Source organism: Molossus molossus, unplaced genomic scaffold (genome assembly GCF_014108415.1).
Source record: "Molossus molossus isolate mMolMol1 unplaced genomic scaffold, mMolMol1.p scaffold_m16_p_8, whole genome shotgun sequence".
In the NCBI taxonomy this organism is placed as follows: domain Eukaryota; kingdom Metazoa; phylum Chordata; class Mammalia; order Chiroptera; family Molossidae; genus Molossus; species Molossus molossus.
The window spans coordinates 73,683,285-73,697,781 of record NW_023425402.1 but is presented as its reverse complement, the minus strand read 5'-3'; the positions used below and the strand labels follow the sequence as shown (position 1 = coordinate 73,697,781).

Here is a 14,497-nt window from a genome sequence, read left to right as displayed (position 1 = left end):
ATTTACAGACTAAAAAATCCTGAGTACTAACATGGTCCTACCTGTGCTATTCCCATGAGGAACAGGCTACTTTTCGGGTAAAGAGCTGCCTTGTAATTGCCCTCATATGCTTATTTAAACATAGTTAATGGAAATATATTTTAAAAGTAACTTTGGATACTGTGTAGCACACTATCTGTGAAAAAACAAAAATCCAACTCTACTGGTGTGGCTCAGTGGTTGAGCGTCGACCCATGCACCAAGAGGTCGCCAGTTAGTCCCGGTCAGGGCACATGCCTAGGTTGTGGGCCCAATCCCCAGTGGGGGCATGCAGGAGGCGACCAACTGATGTTCTCTCTCATCGGATGTTTCCATCTCTCTTCCCCCTCCCTTCTTCTCTGAAAACCAATAAAGGAAAAAAAAATTAAAAACAAAAAAACCAAAATCCAAACTTTCTTTCCTTTTTCATGAAACTTTCCACCTTTACTTTTCAGATTACAAATTCTTCACCCTTTTTTTGGACTGCCCAAAACTGCCTAATACATGTTTTTAAAATTCTGCATTTCAATGTAAGAGTTCTTTTTCAAGTGATTTTCACAACCCAGAACAAAGACACCGGATCAACACTCTCCAGTCACATTGTTTGACAATAATGATGAGATGAAAATGGACGGATAGATGAAAACAGGTATTCCTTCTGCTTCAACGGTGGGCAAGGTTTTAACCTGTAAGCAATAAAGAACTCCATTCCTCTGGAAATCCCTCACACTCAAATGCTTCCATTTAATAAATCAATATATTACTCATAAAAATTAAAGTTTGGTCACCAGGAAAGACTGAGGAAAAAAAAAGTATTCCCTTCCCTCCCCAAACAACAATCTAACAGCTCTAAGCATCCACTCATCTCCCTACAAAACAGGAAAGTAGCTGGGGCCGAAGCCTTTAAAACTGAAATGTCAGTTCTTATAACATGACTGCTATTTGCTCAAAGGTGCAAGTCCATGTATTTCCTTCTTCAATACTTCCCATTTATGCTTATTTCCACACACACACACACACACGCACACGCGTACACACACACACATACTCACACATACTTACTCTCAAGTAAGACACTTTTTTGTTTGTTGATAAATTATGAGGATTATGAACTAGTTTTGTATAGGGTTTCATAGGTGCTTTGTAAACATCAGTCACTGGGTCCTTTTCTCCAAAAGCCTGAAATCAGTCATGCATCCAGGGACCGTTACTTTCCCAGACGCTGTTCACACGCTGCATACTGACGAAGGGCAGAGAGAAAGTCCTCATAGCTGATGTTCAGGTGGGAAGGCAAAGAGCTGAAAAGGAAGCACAGAGGGAAAAAGCAATTAGATGATATACTGTGATATGGAGGGGGGAAACCAGAAGGGTAATGACCAAAAAGAGGTTAAGGACAGAACAAAACAAACCATTTCTACTAAATGATCATGAACTGTGAAACAGTTCAAGTATAAAACAACCTCTGTTTCCACAAGAAAAGCAACTTGTAATGAAATAGAGATTCAGAACCTCTGAAAGCATAAGTTGGATTAATGTAAAACTGGAGATCTATTTACAAAGGACTTCATTGAAATTCACTTCAGGAACTCGTCTGTCAGAGTGAAGTCAGCACTACCTGACGGTTTATGAAAGCCAGGCTTAGCATCCATCGGCAGAGCGGCACAGCACCCCTGCGTGACGACGCACTGAAGCCACGTGGTGGGCAACCACAGACGAACACTATTTATCTCCACCATTTCCAACTGCTCAAGGGACAACTGCAGTGTGAAGACAAAGACTTTAAAGACAGAGTAAACCTACAAATGGAGGGTTCCCCTTTAAGTATTTTATAATTATTATTTTTTAATCCTCACCCGAGGATATGTTTTATTGATTATTTTAGAGATAGGAAGGGAGAGATAGAGAGAGAAACATCAGTCGGATGTCTCTCATACATACCCTGACAGGGAATCGAACCCTTTGGTGTACGGGACGATGCTCCAACCAACTGACCCACCCAGCCGTATATCCCCGTTAAGCATTTTATACACTTACATAATTTTTAATAATTAACATTTGTTTAAAATCTCTACTTTATATAGCTTAAAATTCCAAACAGTGTATCAGAGCCAAACACCTGGTTATTGTACAAGGGCCACATTCAGAATTCTAGTCACATGCACCACAAGAAAGGAATCGTCAAGCCCACCGTCAATGACCCTGCCTGCCTGCCCCTGTGGCTCTTTCACTACACTTTATCCTTCCTCCCCAACCCCAGCTTCACTGAGCTAAACTGACATACTCTTTATTCTTCCTTTGACTGCCAAGAATTCTGAAACAAGGCACCCACTTCCTTTCCTTCATCTCTTAATAATCTCTGCTATCAACCTTTTATCTTACTCGCTTTACTGAAATGATATCCTCAAAGGACAAATTTGATGACATTCTTTTTGCGAAAGCCTGCCTCAGATGTCCTCCTCAAACTATCCATCTTCCTAAGTCTTCCTAATTTTACCCCTCATCAGCAGCTCAGCCCCCGTCGCCCCTCAAGGCACTCCTGCTACCACCCTCAGAGCCGCAGAAGTCATCGTGCTATGTCCTGGTCGGCTTTGTCAGGGCCCCGCCTTTCCTCTCCATAGTACGGTTAAGACATTCTCCTCCCATCAGGGTGCTTGCAGTGTGGTGGACAGTAGACAAATACAGAGCAAACCTCAATATAACACAGAGCTATGAGAGACATACATACAAAGACCCACGAGAAAACCAGTTACGTGCTAGGTATCTGATGTCCATATCAGATTTAAATTCTCAACTCTGTTTAACTGCCCAGTTTATGAATACAGAGAAGTTTAAATAGCTTTCCAAAGTCATGTTATTGAGCTGAATAGCAAGGATTCAAACCAAGATCTGTTTTAAATCACACTTTCCCCTCTAAACTACTCCCAACATCACAAAGTGCCACTGCTACCTTTCTTGGATCCCACCTGAAAGGCACCCAAAAGGACCTGGAAAGCTCTAGAGAAAAAGAAACGAGAAATACACACCACCATAATGAAACCCTCAGACCGGAGACCTGAGTTCTAATTTCACTTTGTCACAGCCTGAGCAATGTCTCCTCCCCACCTTCCTCATCTATAAAGTGAAGAGGAAGCATCAGATACAGCCCTTTCTGACTCGAACATACTGCATGCTCTTTTCTGCTTCTTTATTTGACATCTTTTTCCCCTTCAGTCCCCAAGCTTGAAGCATCTGACCCCTTGGTACTGTGCTCCTCTATGTACACTTTAAAGAGGTCCTCTATTCTCACAGGTGAACTCACTACTTCTACTTTCAAGATACTGACTCCCCAGATGTTCATCTTTTAGCCTTGACTTCTAATCCAAACACCAACTCTGCATTTTTTTTGCCCTCCTATGTTTCCATCTAAACAGACTATAGCTTCAAAATTATCTTATTCCTGAACTCAACATCTTCCCTTCAAAAATCAATGCTCCCTTTATTTTACTTTTCCATTTCCCTGGCTGGTTTGGCTCAGCAGTTAGAACATCGGTCTGTGGTCCAGAGACATCTGGGTTCAATTCCCACTAAGGGCATGTACCTGGTTGCAGTTTGTCCCCGGCCCTGGTTGGGTTGTGTGGGTGGCAGCCACTCGATGTGTCCCTTTCACGTTGATGTTTCTCTCTTTCTTTCTCTTCCTCTTTCCCTCCCACTCTATCTGAACAAAAAATGTCCTCGGGTGAGGATGAAAAAAACAAAACAAAAAACCTTGAAGGAGTAATTTCATTTATATTCTAACTTTATAAAATTAGTAACGTGCAAGGCCTGAATTTATATTGTCAGTTACTTCTCATGAGGGATAAAATTTGTAGTATTTTCCTCCTAAAACCCAGAATTTAAATATATATATATTTATTTATTTATTTTACTTTATTGATTTTTAGTGAGAGAGGAAGGGAGAGGGAGAGATAGAAACATCAATTGGCTTCTTCCTGCATGCCCTCCATTGGGGATTTGGCCCACAAGCCAGGCATGTGCCCCGATTGGGAATTGAACTGGCGACATCTTGGTGCATGGGTTGACGCTCAACCACTAACCCACACTGGCCAGGCCAGAATTTAAATATATTTTAAGGCTCTTAAGTCTCTCCTTTATTTTAAATCAGCCCAGGAGCCAGCCAGCTAGTTTTGTAAATAAAGTTTCATTAGAACACGGTCACACACATTTGTTCAAATGTTGCCTGTGGTTGCTAAGGCATACTAGCCAATGTTGAGTAGTTGCAACAGAGGAGTTGTTGCAAGGCCTAAATTATTTATGATCTGTCCCTTTATACAAAAAGCTTGCCAAACTGTTCGAAATAAGCAACTACATTCTCATCACTGTGTTCTCCCCTAAATTATAGCTACGGCCTCTTCACTTGTGTTTTTACCTCATCCTTTCCCAAATCCAATATACTCTACTCCACAGTTACCAAACAAATCTTCCAAGATCATCATTCCCGCATTATCCACAAGCTCAACAGTTTCATTCTGCCTGCCCAAACAATTATATGCATTCCTTATGCTAGTATTTAAAGCGTTTCCAATGTCTACACTCCCAAATTATTTGATTTCACCTCACACTACTATCTAACACTAACTCCTGCTCTGGTGTGGCCAGTTCCCTCACAGTATTCTAAAATGTGAGGTTCATTCCCCTACACCCCAGCTTTTCCTTTTTTCCCTGTTCATCCTCTGCACCTCTCATATTTTCTTGTTATAAAAATTCTACCCATTTTACATATTACAGATCAAATCACAACGTTTCTATAAACCCAACAACTCTGACCCACTGAGATAGCTCACTCCTGATCTATGTTGCCTGGTGTCAATACCAAATATTTACACAATCATATACTCTCTTATGTCTGAGCAAATATATGTCTTTATTTTACCACTGATACTGTGAAATACCCAAGGGAAAGAACTCAGTATTATAATTTTGGGGGAATTCCCACTAAAACCACTATAGCGCTGGACTCGAGAAATTCTTGCCGAGTCGAACCAAAGTCAATACACTTTTAATTACTTACATAATCTCAGTCAATCTGATGTGCCAGGGAAGAAAGCCTACTGTGCTCTCCAGAGGACCAAACTTCAATACCACATCAGGATCAGGAAAACCATGTGAACCTTGGAAAGAAAGAAACACACACAAACTTAGCATGCACTGCTTACAAATAAAATAACCAGGGGCAAAATCTGTTCATCAAATTGGCTTCTTATGCTTTGAGTATGAGTTCTCTTCAGACGTTTTATGTATGTTTTCAAACCCTCATCCCACCACCCAACATACACTTTAATATCTATGTTATTTCCAAATGCAGATGTTTTCCCTAAAGTTCATTTAACTGGACTGATTACCTGATAAAGAGGGATAACCCAATTCCCACCCTGAACCCTACAATTAGCCCCCAAACCCCATCTATCTCTTAAGACCCAACTTATGTGTTCTTATGGCATCCTGGGAACCACATAGCTTTAAGGGCACAAATGCTCATTCTGGTCAGAGTCAAATAACTTCAGATAAAAAAAAAAAAATGAAAAAGTATCTCCTCACACCATGGCTGGTATTTCTCAGTGGTTAGAGCACCAGCCTCTGCACTGAAGAGTTTTGAGTTTGAATCTTGGTCAAGGGCACATACCTGGGTTACAGGTTTGATCCCTGATCCCGGCTGGGGCGAGTGCAAGAGGCAACCAACTGATGTGTCGCTCTCACGTCAATGTTTCTCTCTCCCTCTCCCCCTTCCCACCCTCCCTTCCACTTTCTCTAAAAATCAGTGGGAAAATGTCCTAGGTGAGGATATATATATATATTTGGTCTTGTCCCAGTTTCCTGGCACAGAGCTCCCAAAACCCTAGAAATTTCCAGAGTGACAGGGTAAGGAGAGCATCTCTTGTTATTCATAAGCCACTTTCAACCACAGCAGCGTTTATGTTAATGAAGTAACTCTTGTTAGGCCCCTAGATAGCTTCAGGATAGGGGCCAATGGCCAAGGTGATTAAGGGGTTGTAACTTTCAGCCACCAACCTCCAGGTAGGAGAGGAGCTGGAGACTGAATTCAATCAATAATGGCCCATGATTTAATCAATGGTGCCTAGGCATCAGAGCTTTTACAACCCCCTCTAAAGGACAGGATTCAGAGAGCTTCCAGGTTGATAAACACAACGAGAGTGGTGTACCCAAAGAGGACATGGCTACCTGATACCTGTATGACAGGATGCATTAACACCATTCCCACCCCCCACCACAACCTTGTATTTGGCTTTTCCTGAGTTGTATCCTTTGTAACAAACCAATAAACATAAAGTGCCTTCCTGAGTTCTGTGAGCTATTATAGCAAATTATCAAAACTTAGGAGGGAGTCATGGGACTCCCCTATTTATAGTAGGTTGATCTGAAGTACAGGGGGTCAGAGAATTGCCACTGGCATCTGAAGGGGGGGGAAGTCTTTCCTGACCAAGTCCTTAACCTTGGTAGAAGCCAACACTATCTCTGAGTGGTTAGTACTGAAATTAAATTGAATTGCTGGACACTCAGTTGGTGTCTGGAGAATTAGAAAATTCATTGTTGGTGTAGAAAAACATCCCAGAGGAAGAAAGGCTAACAAGCAGAAGTCTTCTTTTTAAGAATCTCCATCACTCCTCCCCGGAATCCTCTTAGGGTCTCTCCTTTACCAGTCAGTCCTCATGCAAGCGAGTTGACTACAGATTTCATTATCTCAAAACCAATTTCACATAGGATCTTAACCTTTAGAAACATAACACGTATAAGAACAACAAATCAGGCTTTCAAATGTGAAAGTACCCCAGATATTCTTCTTCATACTGTGTATTTGTGGGGCAAAACTAAAACCAAATATACATGACTTACTAAGTAAATTGTCTAACATTTGCACATCCAAATCTGTGGATTTCTTTTGCTGCTGGGCTACTAACTGGCAAAATTCCCGAGCAGCTCGCACAATATCTGCTTTTCCATCCTCTGGGGACAGGACCTTCACTGCCGACTGGTAATTTAAAACTGGAGAAAAACACAAACAAGACATTAAAAAAAAACACCCTCTTCCAGATATACTACAAAATCAGTTTCAAGATATATTAAGTTCAGACTAAATAAAGGCACAGTGCTTATGGCAAACAAGAATCATTTAAGCCCGTCAATTTACATATCGAAAGATACTTCAACTACTTTCCTCTGAAAGGACCCACGCGTCACATTTATGTATGTGTTTATATACTACCTTCTTTGTATTTTTTTATTTTTATTTTTTTGTAATTTATTATTTTTTTCATTTTATTTTTGTTATAGATGTTTCTCCTTTTTTTACCCCCCATTGACACCCTCCTCCCCATCACCTCCACCCCGTTCCGGACTTTGTTGTCCATGTCCATTGATTATGCATACATGCATATAAGTTCTGTGGTTTATCTCTTCCCACCCCCCCACAACCCCCTCTTCTGAGGGGTGTCAGTCTGTACCCTACTTCCACATCTCTGGGTCTACCCTATTCCTCAGACTGTTATGTTCATTATATTCCACAAATAAGTGAGATCATGTGGTATTTGTTTTTTTCTGCTTGGCTTGTTTTGCTTAGGATGATACTTTCCAGGTCCCACCGTGTCATCTCAAAGGATAAGAGATCTTTCTTTCCAACAGCTGCATAATACTCCATTGTGTATATGTACCACAGCTTTGTTATCCATTCGTCTACTGATGGACATTTGGGCTGTTTTCAGATCTTAGCTATTATAAATAGTGCTGCTACAAACATGGGGTACATATATTCTTTCTGATTGGTGTTTCAGGCTTCTTAGGGTATATTCCTAGCAGTGAGATCACAGGGTCAAATGGAAGTTCAATTTTTAATTTTTTGAGGTAACACCATATTGTTTTCCATAGTGGCTGCACCAGTCTGCATTCCCACCAGCAGTGTACTAGAGTCCCCTTTTCTCCACACCCTCGCCACTTGTTTGATAATTTCTTGACGGCAGCCATTCTGACAGGTGTGAGAATTTTTTGTGAGCCATTCACTGTTGTTTTAATTTTCATCTCGCTGATGATTAGTGATGTTGAGCATTTCTTCATGTCTCTTGGCCATTTGTACATCCTATTTGGAGAGGTGTCTATTCAGCTCCTCTGCCCATTTTTTAATTGGGTTCTTTGTCTTCCTTTTGTTGAGTTGTATGAGTACTCTTTATATTTGGAAAATTAACCCCTCATCTGATGTATCATTGGCAATTATGCTCTCCCATATAGTGGGTTGCCTTTCCATTTTGATGTTTGTATCTTTTGCTGTGCAGAAGCTTTTGAGTTTGATGTAGTCCCATGTGTTCATTTTCTCCTTTGTTTCTGTTGCCTTAGGTGATGTGTCAGTAAAAATTCTGCTGCATATGATATCCGAAATATTGCTGTCTATATTTTATTCTAGAATATTTATGGATTCACGGGTCACATTTAAGTCTTTTATCCATTTTCAGTTTATTTTTGTGTATGGTGTAAGTTGATGGTCTAGTTTCATTTTTTTGCATGTAGCTGTCCAATTTTCCCAACACCATTTATTAAAAAAGCTGTCTTTACTCCATTGTATGCTCTTGCCTCCTTTGTCAAATATTAATTGAGCATAATGTCTTGGGTCATTTCTGGGTTCTTTATTCTATTCCACTGGTCTATATGCCTGTTTTTGTGCCAGTACCAGGCTGTTTTGATTACAGTAGCTTTGTAGTATAACCTGATCTGGTATTGTGATCCCACCTACTTTGTCCTTCTTTTTCAAGATAGCTGTGGCTATTTGGGGTCTTTTTTGGTTCCATATGAACTTTTGAAGTATTTGTTCTAGTTCTGTGAAATATGTCATTGGTATTTTGATGGAGATTGCATTGAATCTATAGATTGCTATGGGTAATATGGACATTTTAATGATGTTAATTCTTCCAATCCATGAATGAGGTATGTGCTTCCACTATTTTATATCTTCCTCTGTTTCTTTTCTCAATGTCCTGTAGTTTTCTGCAAATAGGTCCTTTACTTCTTTGGTTAAGTTTATTCCTAGGTATCTTAATTTTTTTGCTGTGATGGTAAATGGGATTGTTTTTTCAGTTTCTCTGTGAGTTTATCACTGGTGTATAAGAATGCCATCGATTTCTTGATGTTAATTTTGTATCCTGCTACTTTGCCAAATTCATTTATTAAGTCTAGTAGATTCTTGATGGAGTCTTTAGGGTTTTCTATGTATAACATCATGTCATGGGCAAATAATGATAGTTTCACTTCCTCCTTTCCAATTTGGATCCCTTTTATTTTTTCTTCATGTCTGATTGCTGTGGCTAAGACTTCCAGTACTAAGTTAAATAAGAGTGGTGAAAGTGGGCATACCTGTCTTGTTCCTGTTTTCAAGGGAAATGCTTTTAGTTTCTGCCCATTGAGGATGATGTTGCCTGCAGGTCTTTCATTTATGGCCTTTATGATGTCAATATATGATCCCTCTATTCCCACATTCCTGAGCGTTTTTATCAGAAACGGATGCTGAATTTTGTCGAATGCTTTTTCAGCATCTATTGATATGATCATGTGGTTTTTATTCTTCATTTTGTTTTTGTAGTGTATCACGTTCATTGATTTGTGAATATTGTACCAGCCTTGCATCCCTGGGATGAATCCCACTTGGTCATGGTGAATAATTTTTTTGATGTATTGCTGGATTCGATTTGCTAGTATTTTGTTTAGGATTTGGGTGTCTATGTTCATCAGGTGTATTGGCTTCTAGTTTTCTTTCTTGTAGTGTCTTTTTCTGGTTCTGGAATTAGAATTATGCTGGTCTCATGAAATGAATTTGGAAGTGTTCCTTCTTTTTGAATTTTTTGAAATAGTTTGAGGAGAATGGGTGTTAGTTCTTTTTTGAATGTTCAGTAAAACTCCCCCGTGAAGCCATCTGGGCCTGGGCTTTTGTTTGTTGGGAGAGTCTTGATTACCTCTTCAATTTCTTTTGTTGTTATTGGTCTGTTTAAGTTTTCTATCTCTTTCTGGTCCAGTTTTGGGAGACTATGTGTTTCTAGAAATTTGTCCATTTCACTTAGATTGTCAAATTTGTTGCCACATAATTATTCATAGTAGTTGTTAACAATCTTTTGTATTTCTGTGGTGTCAGTTGTTACTTCTCCCCTTTCATTTCTGATTTTGTGTATTTGGCTTCTCTCTCTTTGTTTCTTGGTGAGTCTAGCTAAGGCTCCATCAATCTTGTTTATCTTTTCAAAAATAGCTCTTTGTTTCCTTGATCCTTTGAATTGATTTTTTGGTCTCCATGTCATTTATTTCTGCTCTGATCTTTACTATTTCCTTCCTTCTACTTGCTCTGGGGTTTTCTTTTTGTTTGCTTTCTAGTTCTTTAAGTTGTGAGGTTAGATAGTCTATTAGAGATTTTTCTTGTTTTTTGAGGTAGGCCTGTAGTGCTATGAACTTCCCTCTCAGAACTGCTTTCTCTGCATCCCATAGATTTTGTGTTGTTTTGTGTTCATTTTCATTGGTTTCCAGGAAGTTTTTCATTTCTTCCTTGATCTCCTCAGTAACCCATTCATTGTTTAATAACATGCTATTTAGCCTCCACGTTTTCAAATGTCTTTTGCATGTTCTTGTTGCAATTGATTTCTAGTTTCATGTCATTGTGATCTGAGAAGATGCTTAATATGATTTCAATCTTCTTAAACTTGTAGAGATTTAGTTTGTGTCCTATCATGTGGTCTATCTTTGAGAATGTCCCTTGTGCACTTGAGAGGATGTGAATTCAGTAGTTTTGGGGTGTAATTCTCTGTAGATATCTATTAAATCAATTTGGTCTAGTGCTTCATTTAGAGTCTCTGTTTCCTTGCTAATTTTTTGTCTAGAGGATCTATCCAGTGATGTCAGAGGGGTGTTAAAGTCCTCTGCTATGACTGTATTCCTGTCTATTTCTCCTTGGAAGTCCTCCAGAAGATTTTTAACATATTTTGATGCTTCTATATTGGGTGCATATATGTTTATCAAGTTTATATCTTTGCCTTCTTTGTCTCTAGTTATGGCCTTCATTTTGAAATCTATTTTATCCGACATGAGTATTGCTACCCCAGCTTTTTTTTCCTTTCCGTTTGCTTGGAAGATTTTTTTCCATCCCTTCAGCTATGTGAGTCTTTTGTTGTGTGGTGGGTCTCTTGTAAACAACATATGGATGAGTCATGCTTTCTTATCCAATCAGCCACTCTGTGTCTTTTTATCGGACAATTCAGTCCATTTACATTTAAGGTGATTACTGATATGTACTTATTTATTGCCATTTTTGTTTAGTTTGGTTATATTTTTCTTCCTATTTCTCCTACTAATTACAACAGTCCTTTTAACATTTCTTGCAGTGCTGGTTTGGTGCTAATGTATTCCCTTTGCCTATTTTTGTCTGGAAATCTCTTTATTTGATCTTCTATTTTGAATGATAACCTTGCTGGGTAGAGTAGTCTTGGATTCAGATCCTTGTTTTTCATGACCTTGATTACTTCATTATACTGCCTTCTTTTTAAAGTACTCAGAATGACCTTGTATCTGTGAATAAATCCTCTAGCAATAGGAATTCTAATTATAGGGTAAATTACAATTTGTATAAGTCTAAAATGACATCTATAATCATAGTACAATTAGAGTGACACAGGATCAAAGACAAAAATGTTTTAATGAAATATGCATTCTATAACACAAACCCACCTTATCAAATTTATGATTCTATCAAAGCTGTTTAAAAAACTGATAGTATTCTTTCTAGATAAGTGATAGCCATGCCAAATTATTGTCTATAGAGGTTCCCGCCAACCTCACATAGAAACCAATTCAATATTCCTGACCTAGTAAATGTGTCTGTTCTTTGGATTCTCTTTTGAACCGGTTAAAATTTGCCTGGTTCCTGGTAGCTTATGAGTTAAATAAAATCTTTAACGTGTTTATTTATTTTTTAATATCTATGAAAGTCATGATTTTATCTTTTTCTCAAAATTATCAACAAAATGAAGAAAATCTAAATCTAATGATTCAAGATGGTGACAATAAAGACTAACAGTGACATCAGTGACATGAATGACTATATGAATGAGTGACATATCTGCCTATGTCAGATGTTCAATTTTACATTCAAGCTTACCTTGATCATCTTTGTCATTACTATTTGCAAACTCTGTTGAATATTTGGAACAATCTAAGCCCAGAAGTTCCTGCTGTTGTTTTAAAATTTCATCCATCAATCTGGAATTATTTCTTTTGAAAATACCTAAAAAAAAAAAAAAAAAAAAAAAAGCAAGTAAATCCCAACCAGGGTAATTTAAGCTCTTTAATAGTTAGTGTATGTTTGCTGTGTAAACAATGCTGGAGCCAGAACTGAACAAATTCCAAATGAAAAGTGATAACTAATTTTAAACTAGAATCTGAACGGAAATTATAACAACAAAACTTGTTAATACAAGAGCATGGCTTCAGGCTAAAGTCAAAAACAACAAAACAGAGATAACTACTTGGTATATAAATATAAATATGATAGAAATTTAGACCTAGAAGAAATTTTAAGACATCATTTATTTGACAACTTTACTTACAGATTATGAAACCGAAACCCAATGTCCTTAAGGGTCTTGTCCATGAATTTATAAACTGCAGCAATGGTCTAGAGTCCATATCTTCCAGACTCCCAGACTCCCAGCCTCGTGTAATTCCCTTGCATATTTGCTATGCACATTCAAAACTATAACCTCAATTTGACGAGTTTTTTTAATGGTAAGAGGGACTAATATGAATTATGTAAAAAGCAGAAAATAAATAAAACTAACAAAATTTAGTAAATTCAGCCCTAGCCAGGTAGCTCCATTGGTTAGAGCATCATCCTGATATGCCAAGATTGTGAGTTTCATCCCCGGTTAGGGCACATACAAGAATCAACCAATGACTGCATAAATAAGTGGAACAACAAATCCATGTCTCTCTGCGTCTCTTTCTCTTCCCGCTCCCTCCCTCCTCTCTAAAAAATTTAAAAGAAAAAAAGAAAAAATAAATAAATTTTGTAAATTCAACAAAGTATGGAAAGATATCAAATAAATTGTTTTTGATCCTCCAACCATGAACAGAAAAGTTAAAACTTCTAACTATCATGTCATCAAGAAGGATGAAGGAACTAACTATGTGACATATATTAAATGTAAAACTAATAATTCTAACTAAAAACAAAAGATAATTTTGGGCTATTTTCAGAAAAGCCTACCTTCTAGTAGCCATTGCGCCTTTTAGCCTTTACCAAGTGTTCCTCTCAGTCAGATATGATTTTAACACAGTTCAAAGAGTAACTGGGAGAGAGAGAGCATAGTAAATATATAAAATTAGCACAGAAGCTGCTGAATATGCTGTATATAAATGCCAACTTGGTAGTGTAATAGCAGTTCAACGACAAAAGCAGTCTCCATTGCTAGGGGAAAGGTTTTGTAAAATAAGCAAGACAGGAAAGAAGAAAATGTAAATGAGAAAATGCTTAAGAAAAAACACGAAATGCTCAAAGGCAGGCAAATGCTATTGGTGCAAAGGATCTGAGAAAAGGGGCAAGGAGATGGACCTAAGTTGTATTTCATTTTGTCTGCTCAATGGGTAACAAACAATTTCTGAGCAATGTGGAATGTATAGAAATTTATTTCTTCAGGAAAACTAACCTGGTAACAGTACAGAAAAGGCCAGTAAGCAGACTACTGCAGAAGTCTATACATACTTTGATGAAGAAATGGAAAAGGAATCACTACAAAGTAAGAACTGGTAGAATATAGAGTATAACTTAATTTGCGGTGAATATAGAAATTTCCATGGCTTTGATCCTTGGTAACAGAAAATGCAAACATCTTTTTTAATAGTAAAGAAATTCTATGAGGAGAACTGGTTTGAAGGAAAAAAACAAGTTTACCTTTACATAGCTGATGAAAGACTATTTAGATAAGGGTTTATTGTAAAAGTGATTAAGAGACACCAGGGAAGGATGTTCAAATGGGGTAGTCATAATAAGCACCACATGGGTAGGAATCTTACCTGTTTTGTTTACTAGGAGTTAGCATAGTGCCTGGTACAGAACAGACACTCAACAAATAAACACCAGAGACTGCCTGAGGAACTGGGAAAGGCCTCTTTAGGGGTGAGTGACTTTTCAGTTGGCCCCTGAGAATTAGGAGAATTTTCTAGGTGTGGGGCTGGGAAGGTAACGACACAAAATAGAGAATATAGATGTAGATATATACATTTCGGAGTCATCCTCCTTAAGGTGAGGGCCATACACACAAGAAATAATAAATAAAATTACCAAAGGTAAAAGAGTATACATGGAGAAGAGCAGGGGGCTAAGAAAGTGGCTCCATAAAAAAGTCCACAATCATTAAGACTCTAAGCTGGGGAAGATAAAGAAGACCATTTTAAAACACCTGTGTCCAGA

At 38.2% G+C, this 14,497-nt stretch overlaps 1 protein-coding gene across 2 annotated transcripts in view; it reads right to left on the bottom strand.

The window, feature by feature from the left end:
- Positions 1-357: 357 nt before the first annotated feature.
- The window catches only part of NUS1 (NUS1 dehydrodolichyl diphosphate synthase subunit), a 32,055-nt gene continuing 17,915 nt past the window's right edge, over positions 358-14,497 (bottom strand). Inside the window, exons 2-6 of one of the 2 annotated variants that reach the window (XR_004957805.1) lie at positions 12,188-12,313; positions 6,907-7,056; positions 5,066-5,165; positions 1,081-1,316; positions 358-704 (exon numbers count right to left, since the gene is read on the bottom strand). Coding sequence is in view for 1 of the 2 variants with exons in the window: in XM_036249235.1 (XP_036105128.1) it covers positions 1,226-1,316; positions 5,066-5,165; positions 6,907-7,056; positions 12,188-12,313 (467 nt within the window). In the remaining variant the exon portion in view is untranslated. Of the gene's footprint in view, positions 1,317-5,065; positions 5,166-6,906; positions 7,057-12,187; positions 12,314-14,497 lie in introns of both variants that reach the window. The other variant, XM_036249235.1, reaches the window with a different exon arrangement.